Consider the following 24457-nt stretch of genomic DNA (forward strand, 5'->3'; position numbering starts at 1 on the left):
CCCCAGTCAAGCTTGCAAAGATATATCATTTGCCCAATAACAATTGCTGGAAGTGTAATGAATGTGAAGGAACTTTTTATCACCTTTGGTGGACCTGCCCAAAGATTAAGGCCTACTGGGAAATGATCTATAATGAAATTAAGAAAATCCTTAAGTGGACATTTGTAAAGAAACCGGAGGCTTTTCTCTTGGGCATGGTCGGCCAATTGGTACCAAAGAAAGATAGGACCTTTTTTATGTACGCAACAACAGCAGCAAGAATCCTTTTGGCGAAGTATTGGAAGACTAAAGAATTACCTACTCTGGAAGAATGGCAGACCAAGGTGACTGAATTTATGGGACTGGCAGAGATGACCGGCAGAATCCGTGACCAGAAGAAAGAGACAGTGGAGGAGGACTGGAAAAAATTTAAAATCTATCTTAAAAATTGTTGTAAAATTTCGGAATGTTAAGATGTCAGGGGATTGGACACTAAGAATTACAGCTATAAATCGAAATTTATAAAGCAGAAACTCTTCTTAAAGAGAATTAAATATAAAAATGGGATGAAGAATTGCTAAAAATTTTGAAATTTGGATGCAGTGAAGGGGAGGTTTGGGGAAGTCGCATTATGTTTGTTTTGTTTTTTCTTTATGTTGTAAAATCAATAAAAATTATTATAAAAAAAAAAAAAACAGAATTGGACAAAATGACAGGAAGGATTCGAAACCTGTGGGACCAGAGATTTACAGAAGATTAGAAGAAGTATATGAATTGAAGAGCAACTGTAATCAACAAATTACACCAGTAGGACTACAATAAGTTTTGTAAGGAGAAATATACGAAGTGTTACAAAGTAGAAAAAGATAGAGATATTGGTTATGAGTTTGAAATGTAATAGGGAAGATAAGAAATGTATAGAGAGATTAGATTGGAAAATTTTCAGACAGGATTGATGGAAGTCAAAAATTTGAATAAGATGTAAAAGTATGTTTAATTACTGTTGAAAATGGTATGTTAAAAAAAACTAATAAAAAATATATATATTTTAAAAAATTTAAAAAAAAGAATGGCAGTTCAATCTTACTTTCCAGATGGGCAATAGGATAATGTCCTCCAGTGCACCTGAAGACCGTAGGATAGTTATGGGGGTGCAGGATAAGCCATGTGGCTCGCACCACTCTGCCCTCCAGCAGCTCCTTCTGCTGCCCACCAGCATTTGCTGAAAGATGCTGTTACCTTACTCTCCCTAATGTCAGCCCTGCCTTAGCCTCAGGCAGCAAAGCGGTTTGGGCCAACTGGTCCTTTCTATCCCCCCCCCCTTTTTTTTTTTTGGTTCAAGAGAGTTTATTTTAATAAAAATAGAGCCCCATCACCACCAGCACGATATCTGTGGGTGTTTTCCTGGCTTGTGTCCAATTTAAATGTTATGGGTTTATTTTATTTTTTAAAAAATAATATTTATTAAAATTTCAATAAGAAAAAGATTACAGAAATGATAAAAAGAAAAAAGAAAAAATACAGAAAAAATAAAAACAGTTAAAAATAAATCCCTCTTTCTATATCTTACAATTCAATTACTTATTTTCATGACTTCCTCACACCTCCCTTTTTTGTATTCCAGTTCAGATAATTAATTCAGCAAATCCTTACCCTCTTTGTTTTATCTTATTTCTTAATCCATTTTTACATATTCCTATTTAACCTTATTATTAAAACCGCTTTGTTTCATTCCAACGTCATTTTAACATTCAATAATTTTACAGTGTTTCTGTAAATAATCTTTAAATTTCTTCCAATCTTCTTCCACCAACTCTTCTCCCTGGTCTCGGATTCTGCCAGTCATTTCCGCCAATTCCATATAGTCCATTATTTTCATCTGCCATTCTTCCAGGGTGGGTAGATCTTGTGTCTTCCAATACTTTGCGATAAGTATTCTTGCTGCTGTTGTGGCGTACATAAAGAAAGTTCTATCCTTCTTTGGCACCAATTGGCCGACCATGCCCAGGAGAAAGGCCTCTGGTTTCTTCAAGAAGGTATACTTAAATACTTTTTTCAATTCATTATAGATCATCTCCCAGAAAACCTTAATCCTTGGGCACGTCCACCAAAGGTGAAAGAATGTACCTTCATTTTCTTTGCATTTCCAGCACTTATTATTGGGCAAATGATATATTTTTGCAAGCTTGACTGGTGTCATGTACCACCTGTATATCATTTTCATAATATTCTCTCGTAAGGCATTACATGCCGTAAATTTCATACCTGTGGTCCACAACTGTTCCCAGTCAGCAAACATAATGTTATGTCCAACATCTTGTGCCCATTTAATCATTGCAGATTTCACCGTTTCATCCTGAGTATTCCATTTCAACAGCAAGTTATACATTCTTGATAATATCTTAGTTTTGGGTTCTAACAGTTCTGTTTCCAATTTTGATTTTTCCACCTGGAAGCCAATTTTTTTTTTGTCCAAATTATAGGCCTCCCTTATTTGAAAATAATGAAGCCAGTCTCGCACTTTATCTTTTAGTTTCTCAAAACTCTGCAACTTCCGTTTATCACCCTCCTGTTCCAAAATCTTCCAATATTTTGGCCAATTGGCCTCCATATTGAGTTTTTTCAGAGCCTTCGCTTCCATAGGTGATAGCCACCTTGGGGTTTTATTTTCAAGTAAGTCTTTATATCTAGTCCAGACATTAAACAATGCTCTTCTGACAATATGATTTTTAAATGCTTTATGTGCTTTAACCTTGTCATACCACAAATATGCATGCCACCCAAAAACATTATTAAAGCCTTCTAAATCCAAAAGGTCTGTATTCTCAAGAAGCAGCCATTCTTTCAGCCAGCAAAATGCTGCTGATTCATAATAGAGTTTAAGGTCTGGCAGGGCAAATCCACCTCTATCCTTTGCATCAGTTAGTATCTTAAATTTTATTCTGGGCTTCTTGCCCTGCCAGACAAATCTAGAAATGTCTCTCTGCCACTTCTTGAAACAGTCCATCTTGTCCAAAATTTGCAATGATTGGAACAAAAACAACATTCTTGGCAGTACATTCATCTTTATGACAGCAATTCGACCAAATGTTGTGGGTTTAATTTGGTCTTCTTTTTCTTTTCAACACGCAGAGGAAGGGGCTTCCACCCACCCCTGCGACGACACATACTGTGGTCCTTTCCCTGAATCTGAGCCAGAAGTGAAGGCTGTAGCTCACTTTCTTCGTAAACACCGGAAGCAAATAAAAGCTTACCTGTCCTTTCATGCGTATGCCCAGATGTTGCTGTATCCCTACTCTTACAAGTATGCGACTATTCCAAATTTCAGCTGTGTGGTAAGTATGGGATTTGAAGAATTTTGAATCCTTGCAGATCACTTTGAATTTGAAGAAATTACTGTACTTTTCCATGTATAAGACAATGTTTTTCTATTTAAAAGTTATGTAAAAAATTGGGGGTTGTCTTATACATGGATAGTCTATAGGGGGGACGTGGGATTGGTTGCTGCCGCAAGCCGGAGATTGTCTGCGGCTATTGGGCGCGTTATTGGTGGCTGCGGCAAGGGGTGGTGTTGACTAGCTGTCGCTGCGGGCAATTGGAGGGGACAGATGATGGGCGACTTGCAATGTGTGCGAGTGGCAGCATATGTCAGGCAGGTGAGCGATTTTCCAGATTCCCCCCTTAAAAAAGCTCAGCAACTCTGGGCAATCTCCCCCCCCCCCCATTTTCTTAATTTGGAGTTCCCCAAAATAGGGGGCGTCTTATACTCACCTCACAGAGTGTTTGTTGTGGGGAGGAAGGGAAAGGAGATTGTTAGCCGCCTTGAGACTCCTTAAAAGGTAAAGGGGACCCCTGACCATTAGGTCCAGTCGTGACTGACTCTGGGGTTGCGGCGCTCATCTCGCTTTATTAGCCGAGGGAGCTGGTGTATAACTTCCGGGTCATGTGGCCAGCATGACTAAGCCGCTTCTGGCGAACCAGAGCAGCGCACGTAAATGCCGTTTACCTTCCCGCCAGAGCAGTACCTATTTATCTACTTGCACTTTGACATGCTTTCGAACTGCTAGGTTGGCAGGAGTAGGGACCGAGCAACAGGAGCTCACCCCGTTGCGGGGATTCGAACCACCGACCTTCTAATCAGCAAGTCCTAGGCTCTGTGGTTTAACCCACAGCGCCACCCACGTCCCTGAGACTCCTTAGGGTAGTGATAAAGTGGGATATCAAATCCAAACTCTTCTGCTGCTGCTGCTTGGTGTGTGGCTCTCAGTTCAAAGTAGTTATACTTCATATTTATGCATGGGCATATCATCCAATGTAATTGTTATATGATCAGTAATGAATACAATAAGCAATTTGCTTAATTTGAGGATCCAAGAGAGATAGTGCAAAACATTAGGAATGTTGCAGAAAGATTTTGTGGCACCGGGTCTGACAGGAGTTAGACGAGTGCCCAAAATACTGTGACAAAAGCAGCCAGGGATTTAAAAAGCCAATCAAAAATGCCCATGTGTACTTAACTTGAGGTCAGACTCTATTTCCTTGCCTCCTTAAACTTCAGTCAGTGCTTTCACTATCCATATAGCTATGCTAATATCTGTTCTATGGGAAGAGAATGTATTATGGGAATTGCTAGGCAACAGATTACGTGCTCTCAGTCAGTGCTACTTGCAGTTGAGAAGGGAACCTCTGAAGCAATGCAACTGATTGCTTGGTCTAAGAATGTTTTGAAGGATACCAAAAACATGTGAGCCAGAGAGGTGCATCAGAGATCACTTGCAATATCACAGATGTGGCCAGAGCATCATTCTTGGACCAAAGTCAGGGCTTGGTGCAAGAGAGCCCCTGCTCTTCTCCACACTTGGCAGAAAGGTGAAGGTCTCACCTGAACTGTTTAGTCTCCAGTGGATCCCCTGTCATAGAATCATAGAATCATAGAGTTGGAAGAGACCACAAGGGCCATCGAGTCCAACCCCCTGCCAAGCAGGAAACACCATCAGAGCACTCCTGACATATGGTTGTCAAGCCTCTGCTTAAAGACCTCCAAAGAAGGAAACTCCACCACACTCCTTGGCAGCAAATTCCACTGTCGAACAGCTCTTACTGTCAGGAGGTTCTTCCTAATGTTTAGGTGGAATCTTCTTTCTTGTAGTTTGGAACCATTGCTCCGTGTCCGCTTCTCTGGAGCAGCAGAAAACAACCTTTCTCCCTCCTCTATGTGACATCCTTTTATATATTTGAACATGGCTATCATATCACCCCTTAACCTCCTCTTCTCCAGGCTAAACATGCCCAGCTCCCTTAGCCGTTCCTCATAAGGCATCGTTTCCAGGCCTTTGACCATTTTGGTTGCCCTCCTCTGGACACGTTCCAGTTTGTCAGTGTCCTTCTTGATCTGTGGTGCCCAGAACTGGACACAGTACTCCAGGTGAGGTCTGACCAGAGCAGAATACAGTGGCACTATTACTTCCCTTGATCTAGATGCTATACTCCTATTGATGCAGCCCAGAATTGCATTGGCTTTTTTAGCTGCCGCGTCACACTGTTGGCTCATGTCAAGTTTGTGGTCAACCAAGACTCCTAGATCCTTTTCACATGTACTGCTCTCAAGCCAGGTGTCACCCATCTTGTATTTGTGCCTCTCATTTTTTTTGCCCAAGTGCAATACTTTACATTTCTGCCTGTTAAAATTCATCTTTTTGTTTTGGCCCAGTTCTCTAATCTGTCAAGGTCGTTTTGAAGTGTGATCCTGTCCTCTGGGGTGTTAGCCACCCCTCCCAGTTTGGTGTCATCTGCAAATTTGATCAGGATGCCCTTGAGTCCATCATCCAAGTCGTTGATAAAGATGTTGAATAAGACCGGGCCCAAGACAGAACCCTGTGGCACCCCACTAGTCACTCTTCTCCAGGATGAAGAGGAACCATTGATGAGCACCCTTTGGGTTCGGTCAGTCAGCCAGTTACAAATCCACTGAGTGGTAGCATAGTCAAGTCCGCATTTTACCAGCTTCTTTACAAGAATATCATGGGGCACCTTGTCAAATGCCTTGCTGATATCAAGGTAGGCTACATCCACTGCGTTCCCTTCATCTACCAGGCTTGTAATTCTGTCAAAAAACGAGATCAGGTTAGTCTGACATGACTTATTTTTCAGAAATCCATGCTGACTATTGGTGATCACAGTATTCCTTTCTAGGTGCTCACAGACTGTTTGCTTAATGATCTGCTCCAGAATCTTCCCTGGTATTGATGTCAGACTGACTGGGTGGTAATTCTATGCACATTCCCTGTCCAGTAGCAATTTGCAGCACGGCACGAGGCAGAGCAGGAGAACAACACCCACATGTCAAAAGATATGTCAAAAGGCCATGTCACTCTGTTTTCACATTGGTGGTGAGGAAGAAGGAAACATGATGGAAAACTGCAATGAAAGGTCACAAGCCATCAAGTGCACTTGCACAAATATCAAATAACCAATGCAGTTGCACAGAAAACAAAAGAAAGGCACATTTACCCATGCCGTCAACAACCATGTAAGATGTGATCTCAGTTTATTGTGAACGGCGCTGAGCTGCAAAGCAGAATCACAAAGGATTTCCTTTCCATTTCCATCCCCTGAGGCAAACTTCACAAGCACCAGATCCTCAGATTTCTTTTGCATGTTGAGATTGGCCAACAGATGAAAGCTTTACCATGGGCTTCAGTATTCAGAAATGAGGGGACTCTTTAATAATTCCTGAGCTGAAGGCAAACAGGCTTCTGTCCAGCATACTAGACGGAACTGTGCAGCCAGCCACTCTTTGAATTAGTGCACTAAATTATTTAGGGCATTGAAACTGGAGAAAAGGATACACAACTCCCCACATTTAAGTCTTGTCTTTGACTGCGTTTTACAGCACAGACATGTGCATGTGTAGTCTATTTCAGTCTTTTGGGGAGATGGTTATTTAATTTATTAAACTATTTCTTTCAGTAACCATGGTCAGGGGATCTGAAGTGAAGTTGTATGACAGTGGCAATGGGGGTGGGACTGGAGCTTAAACCAACCCTGATTCTACTACTGAAAGGGTCATCAGTATCATGGGATAGGGTTTGTCGAGGATTCACAGCAATGATGTTCTCAGGAGCAAACTTGCAATAAAAGTCATTTTATTTTGTTTAAATATAGAATTAAAAGGTATTCACACAGAGTGGTGCATGCTCTAGTTATCTCTCGCTTGGACTACTGCAATCCACTCTGTGTGGGGCTACTTTTGAAGGTGACCCGGAAACTACAACTAATCCAGAATACGGCAGCTAGACTGGTGACTGGGAGTGGCTGCCAAGACCACATAACACCGGTCTTGAAAGACCTACATTGGCTCCCAGTACGTTTCTGAGCACAATTCAAAGTGTTGGTGTTGACTTTTAAAGCCCTAAACGGCCTCAGTCCCGTATACCTGAAGGAGCGTCTCCAACCCCATCGTTCTGCCCGAACACTGAGGTCCAGTGCCGAGGGCCTTCTGGCGGTTCCCTCGCTGCAAGAAGCCAAGTTACAGGAAACCAGGCAGAGGGCCTTCTCAGTAGTGGCACCTGCCCTGTGGAACACCCTCCCACCAGATGTCAAAGAGAAAAACAACTACCAGACTTTTAGAAGACATCTGAAGGCAGCCCTGTTTAGGGAAGCTTTTAATGTTTAATATACCATTGTATTTTAATATTTTGTTGGAAGCCGCCCAGAGTGAATTATTATTATTATTATTATTATTATTATTATTATTATTATTATTATTATTTATTAAAGAAGTCCTACTCACAGCAGACCCATTGAAGTTAATGGACATGGCTAACTTAGGTTCATTGATTTCAATGGGTTTCCTCTGAGTAGGACTTAGTTGAATACAGCCCTTTATTTTTATTTATTATATTAATATCCCACCATGGAACTTGGGGCAGTGTCACTCCCAGGCAGTCATTCATCCAGATACTGTCTCAACAGAGACCTGAGCTGAAGCACAAAGTACTTGCATTTGGACAGTCACTACACACACACACACACACACACACACACACACAAACCCTCATCCACAGAACACATTCAAAGGAGAAACCAGGGGTGCTTGACACAAATTGACACCTTCTGGATGAATGCAAATTGACACCTTCTAATTTTGCTCTTCTCCAAATTTGCAACAGCAGCTGAAAAATAATAACCAAATTCAGATAAATATGTATTTCAATACATATTTTGAGATAGAATAGGTTACTTCAATACATGTTTAAATATAAATGTTCATGCATTTTTGTAAATACACACACACACACGCACACACACACACATATATATGAGATTACTGTGGAAACAGGACAAAATGAACCTTATGAATAAACATCTGCAGTACTGACATGGATCAGAAACAGACTGTTCTGTCCATCCCTGATTTCCATATATGGATCAGCAATGCATAAAATTAGTGACCTCTCATATGGCAACCTAGTTAACAGATGTGGAACTGCAGGCGCATCCCTATTTAGAAGGCTAGAATCTGTCTTCCCATGATAGCACAACAGAGCTCACTCAGCCTCCTGCTGCTTCTTCTTCTGTGGTTCCCTGTATGAGGATAGCACTTAGACCAGAGAATAAAACTTGGGGGGAGCAGAAAGAATGGGAATGCAGCTATTTCTGTCTCCACAGTCCATATTCTTCCACTACCATCAGTCCTGTAGCCATTTATAATATTTATAAATCAATAACTGTAATGAGCTTTACAGAATACAAGGGAACTGATCCCCACCTTGAGCTTAGAGCCTGACACAGAGGAAGCAACCAAGGAAGGATGCAGGGTTCACAGGGAAAGAACATCCAGTTCTTTCAGCTGCACATGATTAGGCTGCAAGCTTGAATTCAGTGGGACTTCCTCTATGTAAGCAGGGTTAGGATTACTTATTACAGGGTAAGTTGCGGGAACTGTGATAAATTATGGGCTGAGCCAAAGGTTTTGAATGAAGATGGTGGTGGTATCAGACAGGTGTTTTGGGAGGCAATTCTAAGCTTCCAGGGGAAAAAGGGTGGAGTCTTTTGAGGGAGGATGAGAACTAGTTCAGACAGCAGAAGGTTGTGAAGCTGGAGAAGCAAAGATCATGGGCAGGATGTACTGAAGGCCATGGAGGACTTTGAAAGCACAGTCAATAAGCTTGGGAGTGGACAGGAAGCCAGTGTAAGGTTCTCAATGAGTGGCATCTCACGACCAGAGTGACAAATGAGATGAATGGTTTTGGGAGCCAAACCCTGCTTAGGTGTGAGGGAACCAAGGTAAGGCAGCAAAAGACCAGAACGGAAATCATACTGCATAGAAAAATCTATTGGAACCATTTAGTAATAGATGTGTGGCAGAACGGTTGTTATCCTTGTGGGCAAGTAGCTACACATTTCTTCAACTATTTTACCTAGTACTGAATAAATTCCACCTATTTCTTTGTGCCATGGCGGACATCTGCTGTGACTCTTCATAACTGTTACCACCAGCTCTCTAGAGGTATCCAAAAATGTCAGCACATCTGGGCACTCTGTATATACTTTCTCATTTGATTCTTAAATGTAAAATATATAGAAATACAGAAGCAGAGTCTCAGCAGTTCCCTTATCTGTAACATCATAATTAAGTTTTTTGAAAGTTGGTTCCCGTCACAGACTGGCTGTTGCAACTGCAAAATATAATTCAGGGATATTTCTGCATAGTGAATGGTTCTTGTCAAGATAAATCCCTTTCTTTTTCATATCCTGGACAGAAACAACTCTGCTACTGAAATCACTTAAATATAATGATATTTTGAGTGTTTCAATGAGCCCAGCCTTGTCGCTCTGGAACGGCATCTTCTTGAGTGTGAATTGGATGAAGATTCTCAGTAGACATCTGAAAAGTAGCCTTAATGGCATGAAGATCCTGGGAATCTGGGGCAGGTACCAGTGTACCACCCACTGTCAAAGTTAACCTGCAGGCATGGGAGAAGATAAAAATCTGGCATGCTGGACCAAAAGGTTCCCCACTCTTGCACAAAATTAACTATTCTCATAAGGTGAATTGGAGACCCGTTGGAAGCAGAGCATGAAGTTCCAGGGAGGGGTAGGATCTTTCTTTTTCTGCAGCCAACCCATGCATAGATTGTAAGCACCCAGGCAGAGGATCCTTGCTGATTCCTTTAATTGCCCAGTCATTCCAAGGATGCAGGTGGCGCTGTGGTCTAAACCACTGAGCCTCTCGGGCTTGCCGATCAGAAGGTCGGCAGTTCAAATTCCTGTGATGGGGTGAGCTCCCGCCGCTCTGTCTCAGCTCCTGCCCACCTAGCAGTTTGAAAGCACGCCATTGCAAGTAGATAAAAAGTTACCACTGCGGCAGGAAGGTAAATGGCGTTTCCGTGCGCTCTGCTTTCCATCATCATGTTCCGTTGCGCCAGAAGCAGTTTAGTCATGCTGGCCACATGACCTGGAAAGCTGTCTATGGACAAACGCCAACTCCTTCGGCCTGAAAGCGAGATGAGCGCCACAACCCCATAGTCGCCTTTGACTGGACTTAACCGTCCACGGGTCCTTTACCTTTTATCTTACCATTCCAATATGATTTTAGAAGAAAGGGGAAGATAGAAAACAAACCTTTTCTTCTTTGTTCATCCTTGTTCACTGCTTTAAGGTGTGGGATCAGAGGCATCCTTTCTTATGCCTCCTATAATACCATTGTTCAATTAGTATCTAAGTCCACAAATCCTTACATGCAGTGACAGGCAACAGGCATATGGCAGCATACAAAGACCTCAACATGCTAAAATGTGAACCAGATTATTTATGCTGGCGTTTGGAAGCTTTGAAATGGGAATGAAGTAAAAACAAGTTTGAGGAACATTAATAAATGGTTGGATGTTCAAATTGAGAAGAGAACGGAATTTGAGATTAATTGTAGTTTTCCAAGGAGAATTATGAATATCTCTTAGGATCAGGTTGGAGAAACCACCTCTAATTCGGGCATCCGATGCTAATAGGTGGGAGCTATAGGAAATGGCTCGACTCCATGCTCGTTTTTCAATTGAGGGCTGGGCGAACTCAAGTCGTAGGGCTGCACCTGAGACACATCTCGGGACGCCGGAAAGAGATCTCAGAAACATGTGAAGTGGGCGATCCAAGTTACCTGATATTGCTGTAGTCCATACTTCGCAGCCATATAATAATTTAGGGACAACTTTGGCATTAAATATTTGAATTGCTGCTGGAAGGTGTTTGCCGCCCTTCTGGTGATAAAATCGGACAATGGCATTAGAGGTCGTGGTTGCAGCAAGAGAGGCAGATTGTAGATGGGTGGTCCAGGAGAGATTATAAGTAAATATTAAGCCTAGATAATTAAAGGCTTTTACCTTTTCTAAGTAGCCACCTGTGATCTTAAGCGGCTCCAGCTTGAGTTTGCGGGAACGAGTGAAGTGGAGGACTTTCGATTTTTTATAATTAATATTAAGAGCTTCCGCCTTACAATAGGCGATAAATGCATTAACTGCATTTGCTAGGTCTGCAGCTGTTCTGGATAAGATGACGGCATCATCTGCATAGAAAAGGGAAGCAACAGGGTGGCCTGCTAAATGAGGAGGATACTTAGTTGCTAGCTTCAAAGGGGAAAGAGCATCATGAAGATAAAGATTAAACAGTAAAGGGGCCAAAAGACAACCTTGTCGGACGCCTCTGGCCGTTGGGAATGGAGTGGTAAGGGAGCCGTTGGGACCAATTCGGACACGAGCTGTGGTGTTTGAATAAAGGGAAATAATTAGGGAGAGGAGGTGCGGATCAATTCCCAGATGGGCAAGTTTGGACCATAATCTCTGCCTAGGAATGGAATCAAAGGCGGCCTCCAGGTCCATGAAAGCAGCAAACAGGTGGCCTTGCCTTGGTGCAGTGTATTTACTGGCAAGGTGATAGAGAGTTAGACAGTGGTCCATGGTTGATGCTGACTTTCGGAAGCCAATCTGTTCTGGCGGTAGAATGTTCCTCTCATGGACCCATGAAAGAAGTTCTTCCAGTAGAACAGCGGCAAATATTTTCCCCGGAATAGATAATAAACTGATGGGGCGATAGTTCCTAGGGATGCTTGGCTGGCCGCCTTTGAAAATCGGAATTATTGTAGCTTCTCTCCAGGAGTCGGGGATGTCTAGGGCGGAGGAGATAGCGGTGAATACAGGAGTCAGCTGTTCACTCCACCAAAGAGGATCAGTCAGGAAAAGGTCCAACGGGACCATGTCTGGGCCGGGGGCCTTATTCCTTCGCATGGACATTATGATGTTGAAGATGCGGATTGAGGTAAAGTTTACTGAGGAGGTGGGACTAAGAGAACAGGAACAGAGGTCCAACGGGGATTGAAGGTGATCTGTAAGATGATTTGGAGAAGCGAAACTGGCTGAATAATAGGCGATCCATTCGTCAGTGGAAATCAAGGTAGCTGAATTGAATGGTGCCGAAGGCCTAACTAAGCGCCAGAAGGAGCGGGAGTCATGCCTCTCTACAGCCGAACGAAGAGTGGACCAAGCCTCAAGGATGTGTTGCTGTTTCTTGCAATGAATCATGTTTCTGTATGCCCTTTTAATATCTGAAAGCTCTGCACGGGTTTGGGGGACACAAGTTTGAGGAACATTAATAAATGGTTGGATGTTACTTGAAATTTTGGGATAACTACAATTGTTTCTCTCATTCTCTCTCTGGTTTTTGTTTTGTTTTGTTCCCTTCCCAGGAATCTGCTGCTTTTAACGCTGTAAATGCCTTGCAGTCAGTTTATGGGATAAGATACCGGTATGGCCCTGCCTCCAGCACCTTGTGTAAGTTTCTCCAGTATGCTAGTTCATTAGTTTTCTATTTGTACTGTGTTAGCATTGTAGGCTGTGTTGTAAAGATGCAAGCAAACCATTTCAAAGAGAACTTTGTTCAGTCTGCTGTGAGAAGCAAGAGACGACTGCGTGAAATTTACATTATGTTGTTACACACCACCCTAATCTCTTTTAGTGGTGCGAGATTTCTGCGGTTCCAGACACTTACCTAGAGTTTCTGTTTCCTTTTGGGCATAGCAGAGACTGTGGTGTCTTTATCATATATGGTTTTATTTACATGCCATGTATATATACAACCTGCACCTAGATGGAGGGATTGCAGGACATTCACATCCTATGAGGGTCTGGCTTTCCTCTTAAAGGCAGCTTTGGATTCAAAGGACAACAAAAAATCATCCTCTGTGTCTCTTGGTCCCAACCTGTCACCTCCAACTCACATGGAGTTCTGCCCCTCCTTCCCCTTCTTGCTGCCAACTGGCTTCAAGGACCTCCCACCAACCTAGGTCATTCAAAGCTGAAACCCTAAACTTGGACATTGTCTGCTACCATGGGCCTTTGCCTCTGCTACTCACTCAGAGCTGGAGGGGGCACTTCTCTGCTGTCTGGCAGTATTTACATTGCCAATCGTTCTTAATGGCCCAGTATTTTGCTCTCTTTGTTTCTTGCAAATGACCCTTCTTCTCCCAAAGACTTCCTGAGCATGGAAAACTGGTTTGAACTGCTGTGTTTTTTTGACACTACAAGATTCAGCAGTCTGGCAGCTTCCCTTAATACCCCAAGCATCAACGTATTCCTAACATTTACTAAATCTAAGAATTTAGGGAGATCTTGCCCCCACAAACTCATAACAATATTTAGATGCCAGCCTGACACGTCTTGTGCACAAGCAAAAACACTTCCATGCATGTCCAGTGGAGGGAGCAATATGCCCTTTATGTGCCAGACTCTTGTACCCCATGGGATGCCCACAGGACCTTGGATGGACTTTTCAGTAAGAATGGAGATTGTCCCTGGAAAGGAAAGCTGAAGAGCTCTCATGGGTGAGCAGAACTATGCATGTAATGCTTTGGGTCCCATCCAATGACTGAAGTGGGATTTAAGAAACCTAACCATGTAGCCCAGATCTTCTTGATGTACTAATAATTGTAGCAATGGAGTCTATGGCTGGCAAAAAAAAAAAACACAGCAATCTGCCTCTTGGAGACAATATAAGAGGATCTTTAGAGGGCACTGAGAAACAACTGACATAATAAATGATGTTTGTGATTATTCCAATGGAGCTTTCAATCCAGCTCAAGTTATGGGCAACTAGTCAGAAGTTAACAGTTGATGGTGCAAGTTGAATTCCCATTCATCAGAAGGGACATTCAGCCCCTTCAGTGGTGTCTGAATGAGGACCACAGTGTGGATGAGCATCCAGACACGTATCTGAATGTGGGTCGGTTACAGGAACAAAATGCTTCCTTGCACGGATCTCTTTTGCTGATCAGGGCATATGTATTTTGAGCTTACAAGGATGTCTGGGTTGTCTCTTATCACATATTTGTAGAGAATATTGATGTACTGAGAATTCACTCAGACTCTGGGTTATGTTCTTTTTGAATTCTGGGTTTAGATCACAATCATTTTGAAGACAATAAAAACCAAAGTAAAATATCTTCAAGAGGGAAATATTTTACAGAATATTAAAAATTCATCTTCTTCCCAGCGGAGCTTGGGATGTTTAAAGTCTGAATTTTCAATAACTGTCAGAGCCTGAATGGAAGTCTCCAGACAACTATGATAGACAAAAGAAATCCAGCAGCTTTATATAGCAAAGGAATATATGCTTCACTCATTTAGTTTGTTCTGATCTGAAACTTTGGAAGAACGAATGCAGAGAGAAATAAATGCTTTTCTTCAGTCTACTGAAAATTTAGTGGTATAAAATGAAAAGTGGTATGAACATAACCCAAGGACTAGGGCACCTGTGGCCCTTCAGATGCCACTGGGCTACAATTCCCTGACTGTTGGCTTGGGGTTGATGAGAATTAAAAGTGTAACAATATCCGTAAGGCCACAGGTTGCCACCGGTTTCCTAGACAAAGTATTAACAGGACACTTCATTCCCTAAGGCAGCCAACACCACAATCCTATAAACATCTACCCATAAGTAACTCCCACTGAGTTCAGGGGGCTTACTGCCAGGTAAGTGGCCATAGGATTGCAGCCTTTTCTGTTTTTTCATACCAACTGGACGTTTGGTTAAGCATCCCCCGCCTTGCCCCAACTTCTAACAACATACTTCCTCATGCTGTTTTCAGCCACACAGCAACTGCCATGTCATGTCAGGTTTTTAAGTTTTAAAAAATAGATTTTTAAAAGATATTGTTATAGTTAATGAAGACTATAGTGGGAGTGCTCAGCTTGTAGTTAGCCGCAGATTGCGCCATTCAACCCTTGTTTAATTCAGTACTTCGGTGTGGGAAACACAACAAATTGCACTTCACTCATTCAGCACCAGTGGAAATGTAGGAGGTAGTGTGTTCTTTTTTCTTCTAGCCCACAGCAAGCTGAGTGCAGCTCGCGACAGGGATTAATGTTCTTCTTGAGAAATGTTATGATTAAGGCTGGAGTTCTGTACATATTTACCTGGGAGCAGGAAGTGGGGGATTTGATACAGTTGACACTTAAAGATGATCTTGCCTGATTCACACTTTTCAAAACACTATGCAAACCATATCCATTCTTCACAGTTTGTTGCTGTTGTTATTGTTGTTCTAATAATACTTATTTACATCCCTCCTTTTGCTCAAAACTGGGACTCGATGTGGAAGACAAAAATTAGAACAAATACAGATAAAACACACATTGCTGAAAACATATAAAAGGCTAATGAAATTTGCAGTTATCCGAATTTTCAGTGCCATTCTCCAGCCAAGTAATGTGTACCAACATGCATATACTGAAGTCTGCATATAAATGCATATATTAGTGAAAATAGCATGCTGGAATGCATATGGGGAAACTGCATTGCAAATATGTGTATAGAACACAAAACTGAATATAAAATTTGTATAGTAAGGGAAATTCACATGAAAAATGCTGATCAATTTCCATGAAATGGAGATGTGGAGAACTGGAGCTAAGGCTGGAAAGATGAGAAACTGAAAGTGACATGTTTATCCATTCCTAGCTGGCAGCAAGTTTCATTGAACTCAGTAGGATTTAAATCTGACTAGACATGCATAGGATTGCATTGTTAGTAAATTGTAGGGAAGTTTTTCTTCCTAGCTTCCTAGCCTTTCCTTTCCTTGAGCCTGATCTTAGAAAATAAACTTCCATGTATTGTCTTACACACAAGGCAAGTTGAAACCTTTGTGAAAGGAGAAAGTAGAGAATGTTATCCATGCTATTTTGTTTTCCATTGTGTAATACCTAGATCTTCTTTAGAGTTCAAATTAATTACTTCAACCCTGGTCCTCTGAGTCATTGCAGCAGTGGAGAAGTGGTCAGGTTGATTTGGTTACTAAGTCTAAAACTTCCCAGTACTGTCAAATGGGCCACTCCAGCATCATGCAGTGCTAGGAAGCAGCATAGAAATGGATGACTGTCTCAGGTCATTGAAAGCTGATAGAGCCAGGTCTGCCAGCACAAAATTGCCTTGGTAGTCAGCAGTTTGAACTCAATTACAAACCAGATATAGTGCCCCACCTGCAATATAGGTATTTTCACTGTACTACATACATCTACAGAATCAGGGGAAAGAGAGCTGATGAAACTGTTTTTAGATCAAATTTTAGTCCAACTTGCAAAGCTTCTTTCTCTTCAGCATCTCTAGATTTGAGGACATTTAGCGCCTTTGGAGTTGCTTAGAAAAACAACTTAAAATATAAACTTATGGAACTAGCATGTCCTTTCATACACATCACTTAAAATTATTATTATTTCCTTCCTCTTCCTTTTTCCAGATGTGAGTTCTGGCAGTTCTATGGATTGGGCATACAAAAATGGCATCCCATATGCGTTTGCATTTGAGCTGCGTGATACAGGTCATTTTGGATTTCTACTGCCGGAGACCCTAATTAAACCAACGTGCACAGAGACCATGCTGGCTGTTAAAAATATAACCATGCATCTGCTGAAAAAATGTCACTAGGGTTTGTAGCAAAGGGCCAAAACTGTATTTCTTTTTAACTGTTATTGAAAATGTTTATTACTTAGACAATGTCAAGTCAATGGAGCCTAGAATCTGTCCTGCTGGTGGAGATAATCAAAGTGGAAGGCGGATGACATTCACACTACATGTATGTTGAAGAGTGTGATACATATTCAGGGCTATGTGTAAAATGGAACCATACCACTCAAGTGTAGACATCGGTTTTGAGCTGGAAAGAATATGGGTTGGCAAGGCTGAAGAGCTTTGCTGGGGATGAAAGTACAGCAGAGATAGGGAACCTGTAGCCTTTAAATGTGGGACTCTAACTTCTGTCAGCCACAGGTAGCATGGCCAGAGGTCAGGGATGATGGGAGTTGGAGTCCAGTGTGATTTTATTTGGACAGTGTATGAAAAATAAATGTAAGCCCTGTCAAGGAGGGGGTCGTTTTCCCAAGTCCTCCCTCCAAGCTCCTAATCGATCGCACACAGGCACTGAACGGGTTCCAGGTTTTATTGACATCTTCTCTTCCACCGACTACAGAGCATCAAACAGCAAATTTAAAACATGGCATGTCCCCCCCCCCCAGCAGGTTAACTCAAAGATTTATAGGGGCTGGGGAATGCTGGCAACTAGCCAGCCCCATCACATACTCCCGCTTTGGGGACTAATTTTTACCACCTGCCTGAGGGGCCCCACCCAGCGGTACTTGCTCACAGGATCACTACTTCATGACAAGCCCTTGCCTTCCGTTATTAGCATAAATAATTGTTGTGGTGCTTACCACAGCAATTAACACATCGTCTCTGAGTTGGCAAGAATGGACTGTACAAGGAGTGGGCAACCTCTGTTTGTCAAAGACTGCATTCCCTCAGTGGTAGTTTGTTGGGGGTCACATACCAGAAGTGCATGGCAGAGTAACATGGACAGGACAACTAATTTTCTCTTTCTGCCACTCCTTTCCCTCCCAACTACCCACCTTTTTTCTAACCCTCTTTCTCTTTCAGTCACCACTCCCCCACCCCCAATATTTTTCTGCTTCTTGAAATTTGGCTGAGGGACACAGGTTGCCCATACTTAGCCTGGAGAATAAAATATGTGAGCCTTATTGCTTAGGGGGTTGTGGAACAGTGATCCAATCCAGCTGTAGTCATACATAATTGGAATTAATGCAGATGGACAACATCCACATTTGGATATGCAGTAAGATGTGCTTTCCAATCTAGAAAATGATGGAGCTTCCACATGAGAAACTCCTTCATTGGATTGGGGTGAAAATGTGCAACTGTACTGGCCTTTGCTCCCTTTATACTTCTTTTAACATCAGTTGTAAATGGTAATTTTATATATTTTGTTTTGAATAACACCGGAACTTGTTAAATAAAGCACATTTTTAATTAAAATTGCCTGATATTACTGCTGCTGTGATTCTGAAAGAGAAGTGATGGTCACCCATGATGTTCTGTTACATATATTCCCAATTCTTTTGGCTTGCAAAATTAAATTGCAAACTACAAAAATGCATCACCTTCATCCTCATTAATTTAGCTACCATGTAGTCACTGATAGCCTTTTTCTCCGTTAATTTTTATAATCATATTTTAGCCATTCAAGTTGGCAACCATCACTACTTGGACTTAACCCTATTATTTTGCCAAGTGAGGAATTCTGATCAAACAATTGACATATAATTTTATGTTAAAATATCCTCTCCAAGGTGCATTCGGAAGAAATAACTTCCTGGCAGATTGGTGGTTCTTCACTAGTTATCATTTGCAGCAGTTTCCCTAGGAGTCTTCACATACCTTTTAAACAAGATACTTAAAAATGAACAGACTTATATGAGCAAACCCTCAAAAAAATTGATAGTTTTCTCTCTCTGATATTGGCTGCCATTTTTAGCATTTCAATGGGCAGAAGGAAGAAATGTGTGCCCTGACACCTTTTATTTTTCATCAGTTACTAACCAGCTAAAATGGAAAACTTTGACTCTAATTTATGGAGAGTTGCGGGCTAACCAATCCACTGCATGCACACAAAAATGACTTCTGAGTGGAGGCACTGCAACAGCACCTTTTTATTCAAAAGGCAGATGAGTGTTTGGACCAGAAGGCCTTTTCCTCATTCTTCTTGACTGACAGAAATTGAGCAGTCAGGCAGAACCATCCAGCTGTCTTCATGTTGCAGTCCCTTGCAAAGTATCTCCCCTGGGTGAAAAATGCCAGGTCACCTATTGGATGAGTTGCCCCTCCATTAAGACATCAGGGAGTCTACTTATGAATAATACATTAAATCAGTAATTGAAAGAATCCCATTGAGGTACATGGAGGGGCCCTTGCACATTAAAAATGCAACATTAACAATGGCGGGGATAGCTCATGTGTGTTGTAAATTAAAAGAAAACATTATTTATTATTGGCCTTATACTACATACTTTGCATTAAGGGAGACAAGGCTTAAACCATTTTACCCCTGTGGTAGACTGCAACACCTCCTTTTTAAACAGTTACATTTCAATATATGTGCATCTTTTGCTAAGTAGGCTGTATATTGCTTTAAATTATGACTGAATTAGAGCTTATTATGATTCCTAAACTGGAATGCATTTTGTGTTTCAGGCAGGCAGAAGCACCATCAGGTTTAAATGTTAACTACAGATTATTGCGTTTTGAGATGTGAACAAACATGACTGGAGTTAAGTGTGTGAAGGATAAGTACTCCTTTATCTAGCCTGCTGGTATTGCAAAGCTATTGTGTTCTTATGCCAACAAACTGCTGAAGGCATGTCACCTAATGTATTGCTTCTAGTGAGGGGGGAATTCATTGTGGGGAGGTCCATACATAACATCTGTCTGTAAATTGGAAACATAATTTTGAGATCAAAATCAATATACAGTGGAACCTCAGTTTTCAAATGTAATCCGTTCCGGAAGACTGTTCGAAAACCGAGGATCAAAGGGCTGGCTGCAAAGTCAATGGGAAAAATTGAAAAACATGCCTCAGAAGCCATTTGGCCATTTGGCTTCTGAAAATCGTTTGAAAACAGATGCATTCACTTCCGGGTTGTTGGCGAATTTTTCAGCTTCCAAGGCGTTCGACAACCAAGATTCCACTGTATAATTACAGATTTGGTTATTACTTAATGTGGCACACCATTTCTGAGAATCACCACACCCTGTAAGACTCTTCAACGGGATACTATTGATTTAGAAAAGGGTGTTCCAGCACTGTTGAAAATGACAGGTCTAGTTTTAAAAACTGAGAAGTGCTTCTCCTTTCTACAGAATATCATCCACTGTAGGAAGTGACCTACAGTTGTTGGGTGGTTATGTGTTTTCCTCTTCTGGGTCTTCATATGCAACAGTGTGAAGTTCAGCTGCGCTCCTCCATCCCACTCCAGCAGAACTGTTGTAACACCCATTCAATATACACCTGGACGATGCAAAAGAGAAGCAACCACTAGCACAGCACTGTGAATGACAGCAGCTGTGATGGAGACATTGCAGTGCAAAAGCAAGGGGTACAACTGCTGACAAGAATTGGGACTTTTGCACCTCATCCTGCACCACTGTCTCACCATAAAGAATCATAGGGCTGGGCCATAGCATGGGGAAGTTTGTAGCCTTGTTCCTTAGAAATATCACTAAATGCTGGAGTTGAACCTATCGTCAGAAAGGGTAAAAAAAATAAATCAAAATCATCACCCATTACTGCATCCCACTTACGTTTCTTTTCACCCCCTCCAAAAAAATTAGCTAATGAGGAAATCTGAACACTGTACTAAATCTTAACCTTTGGTGGAATTAAAATCCTGAACCTGTTTTAAATACGTGAACTTTCTCACATACCTACGCAGGCTCTTTCACTCGGAAACAAGATGTCTTTCTGCACAGTGTGTACTGTATGATGTTTTATGTAATGGTACAAGTGTAGCACTTAATTGGCAAATCATACAGTTGCTAAAAGCAAGCCGACTGCTCCAAGTGTCTGCATTCTATCCTGGAAAAGCCCAGATACATGGCTTGGTTGATGTGATCCCTAATGCTTCCTGATAATGCATGCACACTTTTTTTGAGGTACATGAAAAGCACTCTTTAATCCACTATAATATGCAGCTGCGGGGCTACCCTCAGGAGTCATTTGCCTCCATCGTGGCTAGCATGCTGTCTTCACTCTGGGCTTTTCCTTTTCATTGCCAAGTTTAACCCTCAATGTAATCAGCCTCTTTTTCATCCAGGATCTGCAACAAACCCTGTAATTTCGGCACAGGGGGAAGGGTGGGGAGGAAGGGTTGCAGCACAAAATTGTCCACGCTGTCGCCATCATTGTGCCCAGCCTGCAACACATTCCAATGGCCTGAGGTGTGGGCAAATGCCCTGGAAAAGCACAAATGCAAAATGCAACCAAAGAGTTGGCTATGCTTCATGTGTGTGATGAGGCCCTGTTCTTTGCTGGGAAAAGCAAAATGTCACTTTGGGACATGCGTTATATTTCCAGACATCACAGATGCATTTCTGACGCTGACAGAAGCCCTAAAACGGATGACAATACTACGGTGTTACTAGAACGGTTGGTAGTGATTCTGTATGAGAAAACAACTCATAAAACCAGTGGATTGCGCAGTCAGTGAAGCAAGGCAGCATCTGTTTTCAAGAAGGTCACAATCCCTGGAGAATATTCCAATAACACAGGCAGATATCAAACAGTAGACTACGTGTGACTCTGTCTGGAAGGACACATATGAAGAAAAGTATTTTATTTTTTCAAAGAGATTCAGCATTGAAAAGTCCTGCAGACTGGGATCAGGAGAAGAAAAATGGGTCTCAGTAGCAAGCAAAGTGGACAATTCCTAACTCAAAAAATGGTATCAGTCTCATGATGTTCAGGGTGGGGGGAGGCTACTATCAGGTAAATAGATACAGAGTTGAAACCTTACTCTTTACCTCATCGAGACTTTGCTAACTTTTGGTTAAATCTTAATTTATAATCCTTCACTAGATATTTAGCTCTCTGCTTCTATCTAATATTTGGGAGGAAAGAGGTAATCAAGCCTATTGTCCCACTGTCAGAAGATCAATGTGTGAAGAGGCTTGAGCTGGTTGCTCCAGCTGTGCCACATGGCTCTCAACAGCCGCTCTTACCACTTTTGTAAGTTTAACTGCCTGTGCAACTTTTCTGACTGATGTATGGAAAAGCACATGAACCAGACCTTTGAAGACTTTGTAAGTAAACTAAATTTTAACTTCCCAAATGTGAAGTTTTTTCCCTATGCTTTAAAAGAGTATTAGGCATATCCATGAAGGATAAATCTATCAATGGCTACTAGCCATAATGGCTATGCTCCCTGGTCGAAGGCAGTATGCGTCTGAATACCAGTTACTGGAAACTATAGGAGGGGAGTTGCTCTTGCACTTAGGTCCTGCTGGCAGGCCTCCTATGAGCTTTTGACCAGAGGTTATGGGATTTATAGTCTAAGGACATCTGGGGAAGGATGAGTTCATGGTTTTAAAGATTAAAAACAGTACAGTGGTACTTCGGGTTACATACGCTTCAGGTTACATACGCTTCAGGTTACAGACTCTGCTAACCCAGAAATAGTACCTCAGGTTAAGAACTTTGCTTCAGGATGAGAACAGAAATCATGCTCTGGCGGTGCGGTAGCAGCCGGAAGCCCCATTAGCTAAAGTGGTTCTTCAGGTTAAGAACAGTTTCAGGTTAAGAACGGACCTCCGGAACAAATTAAGTACTTAACTCGAGGTACCACTGTATTGTAAACTGCTCCCAGAAACAATCTGGGAGTTAGTGCAGCTGATAAAGTATTGACATAATATGACATAAATACCCAGTCACAGTTGATGATCTTGCAGCTCTGTTTGGGCCTACTGTAGTTTTTGGGGCTGTCTTTAAAGGCAGTCTTACGTACAACTCATTGCAAAAACATGGGAAGTTCCTTGCCCATAAACAACTGTGATTGAGTTATCCTCATCCAGGTATGCTTATAACTCTCTTATGTATTTCTGAAGGACTGCGATGCAACACCAGGCAAAATGTGTGATCATAGTATTTGCATAGCTTTCACACTATTGTCAGGAAAACAAACAGCTCTTCCAAAAATTATTTTTAAATGGTTAGTATTAGATAGATCAGGTGCTTGGATGAGTTATTGCTGTGATCATGTATTATCTCTTTTTAGACAAGAATTATTGTAGTTTCCATGCAATTTCACCTCCTGTGTTATTCATATTTAAAACATTTCATTCCTTCCATGCAACCTGTTAATAATGGGAAGGTTGAGATACCAGTTATTGCATTTTTTGACAGGAAATAAGTAGCTGGTCTTGCTGGAGGAAAGAATCATGCAGATCCAAATATCCCTTCTTTGCAGTTAAAAGCGGTAATTGCTCCAGTCTCATTGCTTCCCACCTTAATTCACATGACTTTATGACCTCTCCATCTGAGCCTTTCTACCAAGATATTAAAATGCCTTCGGGGATGAACAGCTGAAACCATCCTTGTTATTCATAGTACTATAATCCAAAAAGTAAAAGGGTAAAAAATATTTCCTGTGCTAAATTCTCATTTCATAATTCTTTGTACTTTAGTTCATTAAAATAGCGAAATAATTATTAAAATCAAGTTGAAAATACCTCAAAGAAATGCATAGGAGTCTCGCAAACAGAATTTGCACATAGAAAAATGGGTTGCTAAGCATGAATATGTCTTGCGTTTTCCCCCTTCTTTCACCTTCCAATTTTCATCCTAATCAGTTTCCGCTCTACAAGACATCCATATATTTTATCCTGGCAACATCACGTCAGCTTCAGAAATCTTCAGATGTGCTTTGTGCCGGTAAGTAAAAAATCCAGTATTCCCCACTCAGTATTCAAAATTATTTTGCAATCTAATAACTGGATCATTAAACTCAACACACACCATTTAAAATTTACTGTGGAGTTTGGGCACAGGCATTTTGGGTTGTATCCAATGTTGTCCCTACTCAGCATAGGCCCATTGAAATTAAAAGAAACAACTAACTTAGGTTCATTCATTTAAATACAGTAAGTCTATTCTAGTAAAACTTTGTTGGATACAGTCCTCTGTTTATAAAGAGGTAGGATTTTGAAAGTGTGAGGAATAAATGGTGAATTCTATTTAGAGAATCCTATAAATCAAGTTTCTCCAACTATGGGTCTTCATATTTTTGTTGGACTACAACTCCCATCATTCTGAGCCAGCATGTTCAACGTCTTTATAAATGACAAAGGAATTGTGGGGGTGCTTATCAACTCTGCAGTTTACACCAAACTGGGAGGGGTAGCTAATGCTGCAGAAGATTAAAAATTACCTTAACAGATTGGAGAACAGGGCCCAAACTAACAATGAATTTCAGTAGGGACAAATGTAAACATCTGCATTTAGGCAGGAAGAACTAGATGTACAAATATAAGATGGGGGGGAACCAAGGCTTTATTTCATAGGGAACTCACCAGAACTCAATTCTGGCACCTCTCA

General features: G+C 41.5%; 1 protein-coding gene across 5 annotated transcripts in view; it reads left to right on the top strand.

The window, feature by feature from the left end:
* CPA6 (carboxypeptidase A6) overlaps positions 1 to 17200 on the top strand; it is a 52703-nt gene extending 35503 nt beyond the window's left edge. For all 5 annotated transcript variants that reach the window (XM_081874495.1, XM_081874494.1, XM_081874496.1 and 2 more), the window contains 3 exons: positions 3112 to 3314; positions 12716 to 12800; positions 16760 to 17200. In XM_081874495.1, coding sequence (XP_081730621.1) covers positions 3112 to 3314; positions 12716 to 12800; positions 16760 to 16947 — 476 coding nt within the window. In that variant the 3' untranslated portion in view covers positions 16948 to 17200. The remainder of the gene's footprint in view (positions 1 to 3111; positions 3315 to 12715; positions 12801 to 16759) is intronic.
* Positions 17201 to 24457: the final 7257 nt, after the last annotated feature.

Source organism: Podarcis erhardii, assembly GCF_964252035.2.
Source record: "Podarcis erhardii genome assembly, chromosome: 8".
Taxonomy (NCBI): Eukaryota; Metazoa; Chordata; class Lepidosauria; order Squamata; family Lacertidae; genus Podarcis; species Podarcis erhardii.